At 40.5% G+C, this 19728-nt stretch overlaps 2 protein-coding genes across 2 annotated transcripts; both read right to left on the reverse strand.

Annotated features, from left to right (window-relative positions):
• Nucleotides 1-10470: 10470 nt before the first annotated feature.
• nsun3 (NOP2/Sun RNA methyltransferase 3) lies at nucleotides 10471-15787 on the reverse strand. The gene is made up of 6 exons (XM_041939155.1): nucleotides 15505-15787; nucleotides 14555-14658; nucleotides 13948-14468; nucleotides 12878-13032; nucleotides 12119-12240; nucleotides 10471-11656 (listed from the first exon to the last, which is right to left on the reverse strand). The coding sequence occupies exons 1-6, from the start codon at nucleotides 15688-15690 to the stop codon at nucleotides 11317-11319; spliced, it is 1428 nt and encodes a 475-aa protein (XP_041795089.1). The 5' UTR covers nucleotides 15691-15787; the 3' UTR covers nucleotides 10471-11316.
• Nucleotides 15788-16507: 720 nt separating this feature from the next.
• LOC121604026 (ATP synthase F(0) complex subunit C3, mitochondrial-like) lies at nucleotides 16508-19728 on the reverse strand. The gene is made up of 5 exons (XM_041933408.1): nucleotides 19675-19728; nucleotides 19285-19384; nucleotides 18661-18732; nucleotides 17296-17495; nucleotides 16508-16889 (listed from the first exon to the last, which is right to left on the reverse strand). Exons 2-5 carry the CDS (start codon nucleotides 19321-19323, stop codon nucleotides 16775-16777), a joined length of 426 nt encoding a protein of 141 aa, XP_041789342.1. The 5' UTR covers nucleotides 19324-19384; nucleotides 19675-19728; the 3' UTR covers nucleotides 16508-16774.

The following is a 19728-nucleotide window of genomic DNA, read 5'->3' on the forward strand; positions in this document are numbered from 1 at the left end:
AATGAGTGTCTGTTATTTTATAGCTTATTAAAGATTTATGAATAATACATATTATTAAAACTCCTCTTGATATTATCAGACCATCAGTTATATGATTTGATGTCTATGGCAGTGTTAATGTTTACAGTTAGCAATATGGTTGCTAATTGGTCAGCCTTTTTCCACTGAAGACTTTTTGACTGGTGTAAATGATAAAATGCATGATGGCTGAGTTCCATTTAGCTGCTTCAATTCAGGCTCCTGCTATTATTCAAGCTGGCTTACTGTCACGCCGTAACAGCTTACTGAGGGACTTGGATACAAAGGAGCCATTGTTAATGTTGTTAGCAACACCTGTGCTTTTCCCATTAGTAGCAATGTTTGCTGTGACAAATGGCCCATATTTCGGTGAGTACTTTATCATCTTAAATGAGAGAAATGATGGTCAAATCTACAAAAACAGAACCCCAGTTTTTAATAGACCAAAAATATCCTGAAAAACTTGGTATCACTAGCACAGTTTTTATATTTGACTCTACATTACATGAGTTCATCATTTGAGTTTCATTAGTGTCCAATGTGGTCATTAGTTGGGTCTTATATTCAAAGGTCCAGTGTGTTGGATTTAGGGAGACAGACAGAAGTGGAATATAATGGAAATTAATGGAAAAATACTGTTTTTCTTATTTCCTGAAAATAAAAATTGTGTTTTCTTTACCTCAGAATTAGCCCTTTACATCTACAGAAGGAGGCGATCCTCTTCCACATAGTCCACAATGTTTCTGCAGTAGCCCAGAACAGACAAACCAAACTCTGGCTCCAGAGCGCGCCATTCGCCTTTTTAGTGACCATCGAAGGTTGGGTGAGACAAGGGGTATTCAGTTCTGCAACCTCATCACTAGATGCCACTAAATCCTACATACTGGTCCTTTAAGGTGGGAATAATAATTATGGTTAGCAGTTCTACTTATGGTTGCAGTTATGTGGTTCCCACAGCTGCTTTTGCTAGTTGAAGACAGCTAAAAATAAGTTTGAAAGCCCTACATACCCCTTGGCCCACCCACACAGGTATTTTCACTCATGTTGCCTGATTCGACCTTCTCTTAGGGCTGTGTGGGCATGAACAAACTGTGCCTGATTGCCATCCCCTTCATTGCTGTTTTGCTTGCTTGATAATTCCAATGATTTGCAACAGTAAAACAGAAAGAAATATAAAAAGCTAATAAAATACACTAAGACAGGAAAATAAAGTGGAAAACAGTCTTGCAATTGGGACATAGTTTAAGAAGAAAAGTGTAAATAATGTAAAAAAAAAAAACAAAAAAAAAACAGTGAGGTCATGTTTTCAATCCAGGGCACTTGATTCAGGACATGAAGAGGTAAGGATTCAGGGATTTATGAATAAATCTAAGTCAATATACAGGATGTATTTTTTGCCCTCACATGTAAAGTAACACAGGAACTCGTGTGCATATACGCACTGCAAGTGTGTACACTGTACTGACAGTGGTAATAGTAAGCACTCTTCCTTTCTCCTCCGGCTCTTTTCCTCCTGGGTGAACGGTCTTGAAAATGTATGTTATGGGTCTTGAGTCCTGAGTGCACTTGTAAGTTTCACAAGAACATCAAAACACAATCAAGTCGTGTGGATCCCTGAGGCTCGAGGCTGGGAGCTAGCACTTAGGGAAAGAGAGGATTAAGGGGGGAGGGAAAGAGGGACTTCAGGAACGGGGAGATGAAGATATGAAGGGAAGCAGCTGTGCATTGGAAAATAGATGACTGTTAAGGCTGGGATAAATGACTTTCCATCATTTCATATTGTTGAAGCCAGATGATAAGACATTTTAATACAAAAGCGAAATCGGGTGATATTTCGTGGCTCATTTCAGTTCTTATATGAAGCCGAGTTTATGACTAATTGATTCCCTCATACATTCATTCAGAAGTTTTTACCCTCCTCTGCTGTTAAGTACTGAGTTCACTGAATCGATCCAGAAGCTCAGCTCCAGCCCAGAAGCCTCTTAAATTGCAGGTGTCGCAATTCACTACTGAGCCGAGTGAACTCTGACAGCCAGAGAGGGGGAGTAATGGAAAATTAAAAGTCTTTTTTCTTTTATACATGGTCAAGAAATCCCCTTCCATTTTGCTCACTTTTGAAGCCTGAGTGTGAGGAATGGTAATTGAGCCATCACTCCAAGAAAGAGAGCAAGATGAAGAGACAGCAGGGAGGGAGAGAAGTGGAGGGGAGAGAGAAAGAGATGTGACATAAGACCTGCTCACAGAGGAAAGGAAGCACATCTCCTCTGAATTTCCTTCATTTGCGACTATGTTTGTATCAGCAAATCCATGCAATGATGCTAAGACTATTACTGATTATTGAGCTCGTCTGCAAAATTGTCACTGCCAGCTGCTAACAGCTTTTTCCCCCCATATCTTATCATGGCAACATAAGTGTAGCTAAGGTGAAGCTACTGTAACCCTACTACTTATAGCCATTCACCATATACACGCACCCATGAAACAATAGGATAGGCACTTCTCATCATATGAAGTGGTCACATGTGCATATGTATGTGCACACAGACATGCAGTTAAAGAGACTGTCATTGTATTGTTAACAGTTTCAGTTACCTTGATAACAGTCCAGCAGTTGTTAGTTGCTTTACATGACAAATGAATGATGTAAATGTGCTTATTGACTGATCCTTGCAATGTGTCACAGTGTGGTTACCCCACTGATTTTACACATCAGGCTGTTTTCCAGTAATCAGAAAACTTGCCTTGAGTGATGTCACTTGAGTCAGCATCGGTTGGTAATGAAAAACTACAATTTTGAAAACTACAAAAATCCGGATCCAGACCTCTGAAGCTCGAGGCTACATTAGTAGCATTACACACCCAAATCTCGTACCTGGCAGACGAGTTGCATTGTGGGTAATGTAGGTGCAAGGGTTTGATGCGGAAGAAGAATGTGTGGAATTTAAAAAAAAAAAGATTTCTTCGGTTCAGTCACACTGATTTCAAGTACTAAATAACCAGGTGAAACAAAGCTGCTGCTTGAAGCATGCATATTTGTATGCAGCACCATATTCAAAGGTGTTTTTGTTTTGGTCAAGTTCAACTTTGCTGTTTGCATGCAGCCAGTGCAAGGGTAAATGTGTCAGTGTGGCTAAGCATCATTTTCTAGCACTTTCAGTTCACCCTTCAACTCTCTTAACTTCTGAGGATTGCGCATTCTTGATATTATTTATTTTCTGTGTGACATTGAGAAAGCAATCTTAGCACCCACCACAATGGATATTTATCTTAATTTACCAGTTTACTTTATTGCCTCAGAGAAAATTGTTTCTTCCCCTTTTCCCTGAGCAATAATAATTCAAAATTTAGGACCAGAGGAGGATGAAATGATCCCTTGATGATGCAATGTTTAGGATGAAATATCAACCCAAGATTTTTCAGATTCCTTCATATGTTCATTTATCCTATATATAATGAAAATGCCTTATGGTGTGAAGTTATAATTTAATCTCCATACTGTTTGTCCCTCAATGTTCTTCATTTCAGTCTCATTATATTATCATCATATTTTATGGCATAAAATGATTATTTGCTTCAGATTGTAACTGATCAGTGTGTGCTGTGTATTATCAATGGAAACAAACAGCAGGCTTTGGTTTGGTGTGTTTGTCATTGATAAGGACAGTGGAATTTTATTGTTGTTACCACATTTATTTCAGTTTATATGAATTTTAAACCCGTTCCTCACATCATTTGAATTTACCTTTCCCTCACATGCACACACACACTCACAGTATGCTTCTGATTAAGGGTGTCCAGGCCTGTCATTAGGCCGTGCGGTGTGGGGAAATGATGTCTCAGTAGACCTGCTGCAAAAGGCAGAGCAAGAGTTAAGACATTAATAGGCCGAGAAAAGCTATACAGCATCACTGTCTACCTCTGTGCTAGGACTGGCAAGATCAAAGGCTGCCTCTGAGAGGGAGAGAGAGGGGAGGGGGGTAGAGAAAGACAGCCAGATACATAGACACAGTGGAAGGGAGAGAAAAAGTCATCCAGCGACAAGGAGACAGAGAGAATAGCAAGTTCTGAAAGCACAGAAGGGACAGGGAGGCAGGTAAAGAAAAAATCGACAGGGAGGATAAATAGAAGACATTTCCCTTCTGCCACCTGCCTTATTGCTGACTTCAGATTATGCACCACACTGGCCTCTGTGTCACCTTCTGTATGCCTTGTGAAACCCTTGAAACAAGGCAGGCATTGCACTTGTCTGGTCAGCACCCTGGCTACTGAGTCATGCTAATTGGAAATAAGCCCGCAGTGAACATGTTTTTATTGGGGAATGTTGCAGCAATGACAAATCTTTTAGCCACGCCACAGCTCTGTGGGGGGCAATGTCAGTCTGTTGGTCAGTCGCTCGGCTTGCCACTTTGGTCCGGACTGAAATGTCTCCACAAGGGTTGGATAGATTGCCATGAAAGTTTCTGCAGACATCCATGTTTCCCGGACGAAGAACTTGAAAGATTTTGTTTCACATTTGTGGTTTTAGGTGAGGTTGTCATGGAATTTGGCACAGACATTCATGTTCCCCTCAGAATGAGTTCAAATAACTTTGGTGATCCTCTGACTTTTCATCCAGCGCCACCATCTGGACAGCATTTCAATTTATCCAGTGCTTTAGCTTTTGGGCCGAATATCTGATTTAATTAGCAAATGTTAGCATGCTAACGCACTAGACTAAGATGTTGAACACGGCAAACCTGATACATCATGTTAGCATTGTTACTGTGAGCATTTAACTCAAAGCACCATCGAGCCCAATTACAACCTCACAGTCTTGTTTCATGACGTACCAGATGAAAGTCTACAGCATGAAACGTTCACATGTTTTTGTTAGAACTGAAATGTACCAAACCGTATCATTGTGATAGATCAAACTTGCCAAAGGAGCACAATCAGTTTGCAGCTGTCGTGCGGGTACTCAGTGTAATTATCACCTGAAGGGGATCATGCACTGCGTTGTGTGTGTGTGCTTGTATCCATGTGTGTATCTGCTAAGCTTATCTCACATACCGGACCCATCAGCCTAATGTTTTGTGCACATTTATGATTGTTTGCTCAAGGACCTCTTATGGTCGCAGTGAATCACACTTTCTGAAAAGTCTGTTTTATTCACTGTTCTGTTTTATATTGACTGCTCACTCCTCGCTCCTCATAACCGGCCGGTAGGAGCCACAAGTGATCAACAGGGATCTGGAGTTCACGTTAGTGTTGGCGGATTCTTTTGTTGGCGCTTTTAATTTTGAAAATGAAATTTTGCATCACTTTTATTTTGGAACCTGCATAATCTCAGCCTGCACTGCACTCCCTGTTCCCCACCCTCATGCCCCCGACACACCTGGCAGGGATCTGCACTCCACTGAGTGCACTCTTCTAGTTTTATTAGTGCCAGATTTCAAAGGCAAACTGCCCGAGTTTGGGCGAATGGAAATAAATGGTTTGAAAAGATTTTAAAAAGAGAGAGATGGCATCCTGCAACAAATTACAGCTGCACACATTCCACTGCTGAATATGAATAATAAATACGTATGTAAGTGCTTGTGTGTGTACATAAAAGGTGATGAATAGACTAATGAATGTCCAATTTAAGCATTTTAAAGGTAAGCTCCAGGAGGGCTCCACTATTTCTGATTTACCTCAAACCACTCTGCAAATATGTTCTTATTTTGAGGAAGTGTCACTTATCGGATCCTTTGGATAACACCCCCCACTAATGTTTTTATGAAGTTTTAAACTGAAAGTATTGGTATGAAATCTATCGGTTTTAATCAGCCCCTTCATACCTCTTCCCTCTGACTTCATTTCCCCTTTTTTCCTTTGGGTGAAGAATTTATTATTCATGCTTTCCTTCACTCGGGGAGTGTCCACTTCAACAAGGTTTGAAGTCAGGAAGTTTAACAGAAGTGAAGTAAAAATTGAGATGAGGCAACTCAATCTGGGTACACCTTTTCTGGATGAACATTTTATTCCTGGGCGCAGGAACTGCAGAGATCCATGCAGGGGTCAAATAAGTGTTAACGCAGGGCTCCAGAGTGTATGTTCCCGTAGGTGACATGAAGTGCAGCGATGGAGCTGCTTAACATGAGAACTGCTGTAATGAGGTAGAGATTTAATAAAATGATATTCAGCTGATAGTGAAGCACAGAGTCCTGACGCTGAACCAAAGCTGCAGCAGTCACAGAGTAGTTAATCATCACATGTGAAGCAGCAGGATGTAGTAATAGAAGAAAGTGGTACATTTAAAATGTAGCACTTTCTATTAAAACACAAAATCATCTTCTGTTGTGGGTGACAAGTAAAGATTTGATAAGATGTAAAAAGGGCTGCATGAATTTCCTTTTCTAAGCACAAATTCTGTAGATTTCATATAGGATACTGGTGCATTTATCAACTGTAAATTTGGTCAGCATCTCAAATATTTGCAAGAATATTTTGTGATGGTTGTGAGACATTTTTACACATATGGACAAAAACTGTAATTTTGCTCTACACATTTTCAATCATCCTTATTCGCCTTTTTTCCCCCACTTTTCGAACACTGAATGCTTTTTACTTTTGCGCTTCACCATTCTGCCTCTGTCGCCCGAACACGGGGGATCCCAAGTGGAAAAGACTGTGAACCACTGTTGGAGTAGTTGCTATTTAAGCAGTCAGTAGTCTAAACTCACATCCTAAATTGGCATAATTCATGCCCAGTTTTACGGATCTGCTGTTCCAATTTGCATTTCATTTGTGGGAAAATGATGACTTGATACTTAAAACTGAAAAGACCCGGTAGTTCTCTCTCAAATCCAATTTCGCAGCAAGACTGTCCAAGGCTTTGGTTTTATATCTCCCGATCAATTCTGTCTTTTCCTCAAAGGATGAATGAATGTCCGGGCCAGGGTAATCTGTCCTGCCTTCAGTCTCTTAAGCCTGTGCTTTGTCTTCTCTTGCAGCTGTTATGGATGTCTCTTCCCCTGCAGCCACTGAGGCTCGCAGAGGTCTACAGTAGGAACAACAACACATCTCTTCTTGGTGTAGTTTATCAAGGGCCACGCTGCACTTTGTCTTGAAGTGCTCTTGGTTTGCTTTCTTTTGTCCCTTTTGAAATGCAACTGTCGAGAAGTTTTGAAGACACGCTAAACTTGAAGACACTTAAGTTCTGCTGTCCTCTAAGACGCCCGTCACTCCAGTACACGTCCTCCGAAACAGACCGGGATCACTGCCCTCTCTGCTGAATCTCTAAACAACCAGAAAAACAACAACAAAAAATTCACTTTTACTTCTCTTTGCTCTCAAGTTTCTTTTGCATTTGGAGTCACTGTGTATGACAGACAAAGAGCAGATGAAAGGATGAAAATGTCTGTGTTCCTTTCTTTTATCTTGAAGTAGTTTCAGTTACCCCCTCACTTTCACTCCCATCCCATTCATTTTCCTCCGGCGTTGTCTGTCTGCGCTGACACTGATGGTACCTGATGTCTCCGCAGGCCATAAAACTCATAAGAGGAAATTTTGTTCTATATCCAGTCAGTGCTCGCATAATTTCTTCCCTGTGTTATGTATTGCATTTGGATTACACTAAACCAACAATTAGCTTGCACTGTCTTTTCCTGCAGGTGCTCGTCCATAATGTGTTGCTCTCTCTTTGGGGTCCAACACTGCAAGCTTCAGGTTTTCTTGGCGGGCTTGTTGATGCAGGAGTGAGTGTTTGTCCTATTGTTCTATAATGTGCAATCTGTGTATAGTCTGTAAAATTCAACAGTATTCCTGGCAGTATATTTTTATGGCAATTTTTCTTACAGTTCTATGCAGCAATATATATATTTTTTGTGCATATATATTTTGACATACTTTTTTCAGACATAAGCCCTGTGTATAATTGTCTTGTATTTCTCTATTTCTATTGCTATTTTTTTGAAACTGCCATTACCTGCTGCTTGTAACAACCGGATTTTCCCCAGCTTATTAACATAATAATAATTAACAAAACTCCCATTTGTTTCTGTGTGCACATCACAGTTATTATAGTTTTCCATTTTATCATTAGTTTTTATTTTTATTTCGTTTTTAATTTTTGCTTTCAGTTCAGTTGAGTTTTATTTAGTTTAGTTTTTATTAGTGTGAGTGTTTTAGGTATATTCAACTACAATAACCTTGGTGCATATAGGCAAACAGCTTGACTTGACCTCTGTAAGGACTCATTCTCTACAGACATTTGTCCCCTCTGAGATTAGTCGTCTGACAGTCCATCAATCGAGCGGCAGTCCTGGTCACTCACTTCCACTGATGGAATATTGACAAATGATGACATTTGAAATGAATGATGGATACCCCAAACGGTGCTAAATCCATAGACCCACTTGTTCACTGTCCGGCGCATTCAGCGTCAAACGCTTCAAGTCAAACATTTTTCACAAGTGGGAAAATACCAGATTGACAGTGTGACTGCATCAGATTGGATTTTAGCAGCACAAATAGTGAAGCTTTTTGAAGTCATGGCAGTGTCTTGTTTATGAATGTACGGTATAATATTCTACTATTCTCGTGTCTGTCTGCTGTTTGGTGCTGAGCAGCTACAGTACAGCTGCATGCTGCTCTGAACGTCGTTAATGGGGCAGCGGGACTGAACCATACAGTCCATCTACAGGCTGTGAGTGGCGCTTTAAAGCCTACACATACTGCTAAATGACTTTCAGTATGACTGACACATAGAGCTGCCTAAATTACTGTGGTTTTCTAAATTTCAAATCCTTTCTCGTGATGTGTTTTCAACACTTTGTACACCACTAAAATCAGAAAGTTCGTGTAAAATAAAGGGCAATGAGAAGTAAGGATTAACTTCATGCCAACATGTCCAAACACAGAGTGACAGAGCTGAATGTTACCAGACTGAAAAAATGTCATTCTGGCTTAACAGAGCTCAGGCCAGATTAGCCTGCTTAGCTATAGAGTCCTCTGGCATTCAGGACCATCCTATGCTCCATATCTCTTGCTCATTTTATCTACTGTTCTACAATTCCTCCCCCCAACCCACCCGCTTCCTCCTCCCTCTTTATTGTCAATGACTAGAGTTTTAATGATTACATCTGGCGGTGGCACAAATTAATTCCTGCCTCTCTGGCAAAAAGCTGTTCCCCACCTGATTATGCAAAGCAGGCCTACATTCTCTCCCTTTGAAGTGGAGGAAAAGCTGCTTAGAGATTCTCCCCTTGAGGAAACACTGCAATATGGGGAATATCAACAAACCAGAGTTCACACAAAGGTCAGCAACATGGTTAACCCCACTGAAGCCCCACTTCATCTCCACATCTCGCTACTTTCAAGTTGCGTTGATGTCATGGCGGTGTAGGGATGCACTCCTATCAGAGGCCGGAGCTACTTTTCAAAGACACGCAGAAGTGGAGCGAAAGTAGGACAGCCAATAAAAATAGCCATATAAATGCACCCAATAATGCTTGTGTCTATGGCCAGGCAGAGCAGTTGGGCGAAACCGGTGTGAGGCTCTTGTAGCTTTCCTATTTCAGCAACCACATCCTCGACGGTGTCTCACACGCTCCCTCAGAACCACCAGCCTCTTATATTTGGGAGAAAGAAATAAGGGTTTCCACACATAACTGCCTCTGCAACAGCGCACTTTGTCTGCCTGTTATGTTCAAAAGGTAAAAATATGAGAATCCGTGTGTGTTATTGTCTACGGCCTCTTTTCAAAACACCTTCGGCTTCTGGTCTGAGCAATCACAGCCTGATGAAAAGCTACAACGCTGCCATGAAATAGTCTACTTTTCACTCAAGCATGACACAAGAACAGTGCACCCAGGTAATGAGCCACTGTATGAGATGATACTGCCTTCTCCATCACACTGAAGGGGTGCGCATGATGACAGATGTAAGATTACTTCGAGTGAGACCTAGCAGCATGACTTTATTCAGAGTAGGACAATGCGGGGAGCAGCAGGAGTGAAAAAAGAGAAACTGTGTTAATTATATCATTACTGCTCCTCTCGGTTATTAAACTAATCTCTCAGACAGGAAACTTTTAGCCTCCTGTTGAGTATGTCATGTGTGAAAACATTTGCAGAAGCGTTATGGCACTTAGATATTAAAAAACAAACAATAGGCCAATAAACATATCAGTCATGGGTGTGCTCGGATAGAAACTTTTTAAAAATTCAGGGATGACTTACGTCAGGAGGTAATCAAACTTTAATGAGTGCAACCTGATTTACTGTTTTCAGCCTTGAAAGATGGAGATTCTGAATGTGAGAGTCTGCGGTGCCACGTCTTCTGTCATCGTACTCTCAAACTACCACTCAAAGAGTATTTAGAAAAGTAAAACTCACACAAAATGAAATAAACCCCACACCGTAAGCACTCACTCCTAACAGAATCAACTGTGAATGAATTTTTAATGTTACAATCTTATAGAATATTGCAGTCTTATGGTGTTCAATTCAAATCAATTTTATTATACAGTACAACGTGGACACACAGCGTTATTAATGTGAAGCACTTTAAATGTTCAATACCATCTGATTGTACATCTGCTGTGTCACTAGTTTACATAAAAACATCAATAATAAATAATGATAATAAAACGTTAAATTAAAGGGGGTTGTTGCAGAGGCTAAAAGAAGACCTGCTCTTCATTATTTTTTTAGACCACTTGCCCACTGCAGAAAAAAGCTCTGAACACAACATTGACATATTACACATGCGGCAATTACAGAGCAACATTATCATTCATTCGGAGTCATGCTTCTGGTCACCAGGTGAACCATATCCCAATATTCTCTCTCTTTTAGCTCTGTTTTGGTCTCTACCAACTCATGCGGAAAATATTTGGCTCTGAGCTGCTAAATACTGTCAAGTTAAACATTGAGGTATAACACTAAAATGGTCCGTAAAGGCGAGGGCTGCTGCAGATTCAGGTGATAATTCTCTGTAGGTTTAACACTGCCTTTCATACTGTTTTCACACTGTCATCTGATTCATTCTTGTTCTTATGATAAAAGTATTGATTATAGCCGCTTTAATCAATGCGAAGGTGGAGGAATGATGTGAGCAAGGGTCCTTCTTTGCCTGCATGCGATGACATCAACCTGTTTACATCTGCCTGTCTGCTAAAATTACCACCATGTAGAGTTTACAGTGTGAGTTACCGAGCCAGTTCCATGAAATGCTTTGCATCTTTAAAAACCCACTGGTAACAGAAGTTGTAGCAGTGAAGTGTATGTTAAGCCATTTGTTTCCGCTTATCTTTTCAGCACATAAGGATACACACTATTTCCTCCTTCTAATCCGAGACAAAAACATGGGTCCCCAGGTCTTACCGCGGTGAGGAACCACTAAAATGCCGAGTCTGTGGTGATAAGAGGACACATTGCCGTTCTGTGGCTGCAGGGATGGCTTGTGAAGTGTCTCTCCTCCATGACCAGGGTGAGCAGGACTAAATGCAAAGTATTTTGAGAAAGGAACTGCAATCTCCTCCCACAGGTCTTCAGGTTCAGCCTCTGGACAGTCGTTCAGCACCCTCTCAACCACAGAGTAGTTCTCAGAGCTGGACAGTGTGCAAGTTGAATAGACCACGACGCCCCCTGGACATACTGCTGACAGTGCAGACCTGCAGGGAAAATACAAATTCTACACTTCATGACAAGGGACTAAATGACCATTTCAAACACTGTTGGAAAGCTGGGCAATATTAAGCTACACACAAATTGCCACACCACTATATAATTAGCTATTTTTTGCTATTTGACCACATTTCATACAACCTCCATGGAACTCTTAGTTGTTTGCTTTGAAAAAATCACACAGTAAAGAGCTGATTGGCAGACCTGTTTTGTTCCTGACAAAATGCACTAATTGCCCGTCAGTGCAATGTAATTCTACTCCATAGTACTGTTTGTTATTGTGACTAAGTCCATTTTCACACAGTGCTTACATTATTTTGTGTACCATTTAAAAGACGTGAATATTTTATAGTTCATCATCTTAACCAAAATGATGGTATCATTTTGTTAGGAACTGCAATTCATCTGAATGTTTGGGCACGCAGCTTCAGGTTGGGGATAGGACTTACCTAAGCAGCTGAGCCTGGAGCGCAGGCAGCCAGGCTCTGTCCTTCAGTCTCTTTTCCCCCTGCTGGCTGCTGCAAGAATACAACCAGCTCCTGTCATTAGAACATGGCGCATCGACTAAAACCTGCAACAGAGAGACAAAGAAATGTGACACGCTCAGAGTCAGAGACAGTGGGAGACAGCAAGGGTCAAAGATGAAAAGCTAAAGTGAAGGAATAACAAAATGTAAACAGTTAATGAAGGTAAAAGACAAATGCTGGAGGTTTGCAAAATAGTCAAATTACATGTTAGATTTTCTCCACAGCAGATGACATGTGTAGAAAAACAGTAACTTCCTCTGAACCTTAACACCTCAGCAGAGAATCTTCCTACAAATCTGTCCTCCGTGCAAATTTTATAGAACCATATCAATGCCACAATAGAGGTTGAATTTGTGCCGTCTGTACAATTCTATTACCTTTCCGTCTTTGTTCACACTGTGTCTCACTCTCAATATTTTCATTCTGGGCTTTCCTTTTTTCATATTTTGCTCCATTATCAGTCACTTTGATTCCTCCCAGCCATTTGTCTGCCTCTTCTTGGCTCCTGTTTTGAATAAATGGTTTTCTTCTTTTCCGGTGGGCTTATTAGCTTTTGTTCAAAGGCTTGCTGTTCTCATTCATTTCTAACCATGGCCTTGAAAAAGAAGTGTGACAACTCAATTTGTTGGGGCACTGCAGCAAATTTCATTCACATGCTGCCATAAACATGTCTCTCCCCACCTTGTCATACGTCCCTGCTTCACTTTGCCCAAAACACCGTCCGTCCTGTGCAGAGACAATCACTCTGCTGTTTAGTGAGCGAGGCAGAAAAGACTCCAGGGTTTTTCCCAGCCAGTTCCGTCTGTGAGGGTCTGGTTCATTGCAGCAGAGAAGCGCTGGAACACAATACAGGGCTGCATTACTTATTACCAGTGTTCAATGCAAATAGGCTATACCCAGTAGACTAAAATATTCCTTCGATTCAACTGCAGCAACTTCCATGCAAAGTATGCTTTTAATATTAACAGCCAGAGGTTTCAGTGAAAAGACACCCTATGTCCTTGAAAAACTCATCTGGCGTACAGTCAGTTATGATCTGGGGTCACTTCTTATTAAGTACAACATAAATATTTATTAACTGAATGAGTTGATAAATTAACTTTGAGTATAATAGGTACCATATTACAATATTTGACATTTTATTGCAGTTATAACTTGATGTATATACAACCCAGATTCCAAAAAAGTTGGGACACTGTGTAAAACTTAAATAAAACAGAATGCAGTCATTTCCAGACAAACTGTGTTTACTGATAACAGTTTCATGAAGTGTTCCTGAGCCCATGTAGTAACATCTTTTATACAATCATGTGCTCACAAAGTGGTGAACCTCCCCCCATTCTTGTTTGTGAATGACTGAGCCTTCGAGGATGCGCCTTTCGTACCCAATCATGATACTATCACCTGTTACCAGTAAACCTGTTTACCTGTGGAATGCTCTAAACAGGTGTTTTTGGAGCGTTACACAACTTTCCCAGTCTGTTGTTGCTTGTTTTTTGTTTGTATATGTCGAAAAGGATTAAAAAGTATCACATTTTCTTTCATTTGTGTTATACACAGCATCCCAACTTTTTTGGAATCAGGGTTGTACTCAGCAGTGTATAAGATGTATTAGCCTTTTTTTTTTTTTTTAACCCGGTACTGCCTTATTTTAAAAAACAGTAAAACATCCATAATCATATACCTCTTTGCATGATGTAAATAAAATCAAATGAAGGTTTACTAAGTCTATTTTCAAATACTTGTTTTACCTGGGTTGGCACACTGCATTATGGCTAAGGCTTTGCCCCCAGGAGCAGAGCAAAGATCCAAAACCTTCTCCCCATCTTTGACTTGCAAAGCCAGCACTGGAAGAAGGGAGGCAACATTCAGGAGGTAGTACTGCTTCAGCTGGCCAGGCCTATGGGCCTGGGAGGGAAACCGTAGTGGATATGGGTGGATGTAACACTGTAATGAGGGACGGGGGAAAGTGAGAGAAGGCTCTGATTGAAAGTCCTGACCGGGTGCATGAGACATGCTGTCAGGTTGGAGATGGGAGTCATTAGGGGGGCACTTGGAGATGTAGTGAGGTGGCAAAAGTGAGTCTTTTCCTGCTTGGTGTTTAGAATTTGACACCGTTGAGGGGCCATTACAAAGCAATGTGGACACATCCGTTTGTGGCAGCAATGAGGAGAAACCCTGTGATTGGAGAATCTGTGTGATGTCTGTTACAGTGCTGAAGCGGTTGAGCATGACCCCATACTGCCAAGAGGACGGGTCCAGGAGCACTGCTCTGCAGGAGAAAAGCAATCACAATAAAGTAAAGGTATAAACGTTGTCCCTGTGTAAGCTGTAGTAATTATTTCAAACAAAATTTACCTTGCAGGTGGCCACAAGTCTCCGAGTTCCTGACTGTACTGATGGTCAAACAGATCCAGTACTTGCTGACATGAAGATTTTTCTTTTTTGCGTCTTTTTGGTACCTGTTACAAACAGACTGTGGTGAAAATGTTATCTAGAGATAAATCCTGGACAGGCACAAAATTATTTTCAACATCCTTAAAATAACTCTTACAGCTTTTTGGTTAGTTTCATGGGGACATTTGCCGATTCAATTTGATTCAATTCATATTCATGTAAAAATCATCTGGACCAAAATACCACAAGTAAAAACTAGGTAAATAATGACCAAATCGAAAAAAGTACCACCTGTTGCAATTATCAATTCAAGTCTTGACATTTTACTTTCCAACTTAACAGTTAACTAAAAGAGTAAGACTCTCAGGTTTTAGGTTGGATTTTCCCTTTAAGTTCCTGAATTTGTGTTGGAGGAAAAAAAAAAAACAACCTTGCTGTCTAGTGTCTGGTGCACTCGCTACCCCTGGTGGACATTGAGTGTAATATCCGTCCTGTCAGGAATGGCTGCAGGTATATGTGACTATAGAGCTTGTGGCTAAACGTACATGGCAGATCCATGCACTATGCGAGACTAAATAGACTAAATAGACTACTGGGCTACAATATCATGTAATACAGTATAGCTATTTACCTTGTACGACTCCCCCCTTTTTCCGTTTGTGCCATTTCACCCAACTGTGTATGTAACTTATATTTTATTGGAATAAGTATCTTATTTCCCAACAATAAGCCCATGTCAGGGACGACTAGACTGAGTGTAACACGGATAGTGAACTGACCAAATGAGTCTCCACTGTGACTGTGTTTAGGATGAAGAAACATTGATGAGGCTATTGTCTGAGCGACCAAACTCAGACACCTGAAATGCTCAGCAATGCTCCCCCCTGAGGTGTCCCCTAACGTTTACTTACCTGGTTACTGTTGGGTCCTTTTTGCTGGTTCAGTTGTAACCTGACCTCGGTGCCCGTGTGACAGCAACACGAGCACAACCACCACAGAGGTGTCGGAGTCAGCTTTTGAGTTTTTAAAGAAATATTCCTCCACGTCCTGTAAAACTGATGTACTGAAAGCATATATTTAGACATTCGGTTCTCCATTTTTACTGCCTAACCTACATGTCCGAATATCTTTTCATAATTTTCGAGTTTCTTCAGAAAAGTTCGCTGCAGGACATCTCTTGTTTATTCGCCAACATCTCGTACGTTACTTAAATGCGTCCTCCCGCAACTGACTGTGTTACTTCAGTTCCACCTGATGGACGGATGACCTTTTTTCTGTCAGTGTCAACATTGCAATATTATTCAGGTGGCGTGTGTACTAAACGCTCAGCATTCGTTGATTAATCTTCACATAATTTTCACAACCGTTATTCAGCATTTCAAATACGTTTTTTTTCTGAGTCAAATACTCGCAGTGAAAACATGTTTGCCCTGAGTTGCTTCTTGTTCCTCAGAATCCGCTGGAAAAGTTTTATTTAAACTTTGGTTTTGCCCGAGGCAAAACGTTAATATTTTTGGGTAGAGAGCGGACACCTCTCGGATCACGAAAATACCGTTTGAAGGTACAAGAAAAAAAGTTTTATCATTTCACATTAGGTTTCATAGGGGAAGCTATGTGTCTAACGTACACTGTGCTGGGGACACTACAGGGGCTAACATTAATTCTTAATTTAGCTAGCTAGCTAGCTAGCTAGCCAGCCAGGACTTCGAGATAACGTTGTATTAGCTAACAAAGTTTCTGACAATCAACTTAGGTAGTAGGTTAATGGAAACGGGTGATCTTAAGAAGAAAATTAAACTGGACAGGAAAATTATTCTGTGTTATTCTGTAATTTGAAATTATGTGTCGCGTTAACATTGTTTCAATTCTTTTCAGTGTGAATCAACACAAAAAATAAATATATAAAGACACACGATGAATGAAACCTTTTACTTCTGTTATTGGTTGCATGTTTGTTAACAAAAACATTAGATTAAATATACAATATAATGGCAAAACCATCATTAAAATGATTTGGGTTTGCCAGAGTTTCATATCAGTGGGTTCACAATCTTTTAAGAAACACCAATGAACAAGAGTAGGCAGCATAAGATGAAACCATTGTACCATTCAAGGGCATCTAAAAATGCTAATTCTTCTTAGCATTGTGATGTATTCCCTTGCAGCAAATGCCTTGCTGGTTTACATGGCAAACAGGATAAGGAATGCAACCATCAGACAGAAAAGACCCATGGCTTCAGACAAAGCGAAGCCCAGGATGGCGTAAGAGAACAGCTGCTGCTTCAGAGAGGGGTTCCTGTAAAGACAGAGAGAAGCACCTGAGACAAACTGAAGGTACAAAGAGTTCAAAGTACAACAGCCAAGACATTTCAGTGAGCATTATCTTCAAGGTTCCCCATGAAGAACTTAATGCATGTGGCCAAATAATTCTAGTAATAAATGGAAGGCATAAAGGCAGCACAAGCCCTTAAAAATGTTGACATCAAGACATCATTCCTTTTACTTTAAATGTAACTTACTGACAATGAACATTTGGAATCACATATGCCTCTGCTAGTTTAACAGATATTGCTATTACTATTAAAATACAATTAATTGTTCACTGGCCAAAACCATATCTGTCCAACTAATAGTGAACTGGTTTCTCTGACAATAACAATAGACAACATTCCCTCTTTGGTGGACAGACGTATTTAATTTACCTGGCATATCCAATAATAAGGCTACCAAACACCGTTCCAATTCCAGCACCAGATCCAGCCACTCCCACTGTGGCAGCTCCTGCTCCAATGAACTTTGCAGCAGTGTCAATGTCACGACTAACAGTGCTGGTCTGGAATCCCCGCACTGCCAGCTGCTGCTGGGAGGACATGATACCCTGTGGTGCCAGCAGTGAAGCAGTCTGAAAGGCAAAAATCCCAAAAAAGTTAGCACAACACAAAGCAGTACAGGTGGCAGTGCACAAGACATTTTTCCACTATATAAAGAAAGATTTCTTTTTATAATATTTATAATAATAATATTTTTTATAATAATTGTTATGTAGTGAAAGATATCCTGTACTCTATGTATCTGGCACATAATCGTCCATTGTGATTACCTATTTCAGTTTATAGTCAATAAAAATGACCAGCATTGGCATGAAAGAAGCAACCACTGATATTTTACTGGCTACTCTTTGCATTAACCAGCCATAAAATAAAAGCAGGGATTTGCAAGTTTTGTTGCTCAATGTTGGCCACTTTTGTTACCTCACCAGCTGCTGAGGTTTCACTTTAAAACATGCTGGTTGGGTCCAAGCTGGGCATTTATGTCTAATATGTAGTTATGGTTCTATAAAAACTCAAGTAATGTTAGCCACACAGTCTAGCTAGCTAAAGATTACTGCTAATGCTTTGCTTTTTTTAATTTACGAACATTCAATTATCCTCCTCCATAGCAAATTTTAAATGTAAATTATACAACATGTAGCTTCTAATCCCATCACCACACTAGTCAGTTTTTGAACCTACTGGAGGAATAAAAATCTGCCAGTGTAAATTTGTTTTTACTTTATTTTGAAGTTGCATTAAATGGTGTTATAATATGCAGTCTTGGCCCTCTTGGCCCTTCTTGTTGAATATTGCATCAGCTTATGGTAAAATAAGAAAATAAAAATCAAATCCCAATTTTAAAAAGTAATTAAAACATATTAGGAAGTTTCACAAAAACTATAGTGCTGCGAAATGACCTTGCCTTTAAGTGTTTTTATTTGTCTTGTTTCTCTTTGTATGTGAGAAACAACGTGATGGGAATAACAGAGGAGATAAATGGAGCAATGATAGCTTCAGAGTGCCTCTCCTCTGTGTCTGTGATGCTTTGAGTCAATGCTTTACATTTTGTTTTATGTGATTATAATGTTTGAATGTATGATGTCTGAAACACTTTATTGCTGCTATCTTGGCCAGGGCTCCCGCAAACAAAAGAGATTTTACATTTTATTGAACCAGGTGGGACTCACTGGGTAAAATAAAGGCTTAAAAATAAAAAAGCCAGTACATTAGTATTAAGTACAGATTGCTGCTTACCTCTGCTCTCCTGGCATCTGAGACTACTGCTGCTGAGAGTGGTCTGTACAGAGCCCGAGATCCAGCACGGACCTGTACCAAGAGCAAAAAAAAAAAAGACATTTATTCGAGACAGTCATGCTCTGATAAGATGCTTTACCAGCATGTCACTGACACCTGTCTGTCTTTAAATTCAGAATACATCAACTCTTGTAGTAAATATGGTAAACTCCAGCTAAAACCCAGCAGTGACCCACTGTAGTGTTTCTTTTGATAGATTCTGCTCTAATATCTCAGTTGAAGCAAGTTATTAACTTAACATTTAAAGGACACTGATTCATTTGATCTTCAAAAGGTGGATTAAGAGATTCATACTGGAAATACAATGCATAGGCTGAGTTTTGCCCGGATAACGTGCAGAGAGCTGGGACGTCCTTGCAGGTGTGAACAGTCGCTGACTTTGACGGAGGGTCAAAGAGGGCTACATAGAGTGCCATTGTTAGCAGGCTGCATTATAGCTGCTGCTTGTTTGCCCTTAACGCAGACCGGCAGCTTTTTGCAACTTATCACGATGTCAACAGGTCCGGTTAAGCACACTGGCAAAGTACATGTAGCCGTTATCTCCATTCATTCATGTAGACTCACCAGAGAGGGCGTGGAGACGAACTTAGCACAGGCATACATTACGAAGGGACGCAGTGGTCAGGTCAGCTAAAGGAGCTGGCGTTGATTCAGTGTCTGCTGGCTGTAGAGAGCAATGCATGAAACACAACAGCGAACAACTTCAATTTGCTGACTCTGTAACCGGTTCGCTAAATGAAAAAGTACAAAGTGTGCAAAGTTAAGTGGACACGCGCAAGTAAGGTCAAGATTAGCTGCAAGCCGAACAATGTCGCTAAAAACGAGCTAGTTGGAAAACAAAAGAGCTGAGCAGTGTTGTAGTCGACAGAGCTTCAATGATACACAGTTACACTGACGTGTCGCAATTATATATTTAACCAAATGCAGTTTGTGACAGAGGAGGTTAGCTCTTACCGGCTTGGAGTAGAGGTCGAAGACGCGAGAGGTAGGCGCATGCGCAATGTCACG

This window comes from Chelmon rostratus, chromosome 1, assembly GCF_017976325.1.
Source record: "Chelmon rostratus isolate fCheRos1 chromosome 1, fCheRos1.pri, whole genome shotgun sequence".
NCBI lineage: Eukaryota > Metazoa > Chordata > Actinopteri > Chaetodontiformes > Chaetodontidae > Chelmon > Chelmon rostratus.

Excerpts from the sequence above, each read along its gene's own strand:
- nsun3 (XM_041939155.1), bottom strand. The coding sequence starts at position 15,690 with ATGGAGAACCGAATGTCTAAATATATGCTTTCAGTACATCAGTTTTAC. Across the intron at positions 14,469-14,554 it reads GACTTGTGGCCACCTGCAAG|AGCAGTGCTCCTGGACCCGT; the intron begins GTAAATTTTGTT and ends TTTCTCCTGCAG. Across the intron at positions 11,657-12,118 it reads CTCCAGGCTCAGCTGCTTAG|GTCTGCACTGTCAGCAGTAT; the intron begins GTAAGTCCTATC and ends TTTTCCCTGCAG.
- LOC121604026 (XM_041933408.1), bottom strand. The coding sequence starts at position 19,323 with ATGTATGCCTGTGCTAAGTTCGTCTCCACGCCCTCTCTG. Across the intron at positions 17,496-18,660 it reads CAGATGCCAGGAGAGCAGAG|ACTGCTTCACTGCTGGCACC; the intron begins GTAAGCAGCAAT and ends TTTGCCTTTCAG. Across the intron at positions 16,890-17,295 it reads CTTATTATTGGATATGCCAG|GAACCCCTCTCTGAAGCAGC; the intron begins GTAAATTAAATA and ends CTGTCTTTACAG.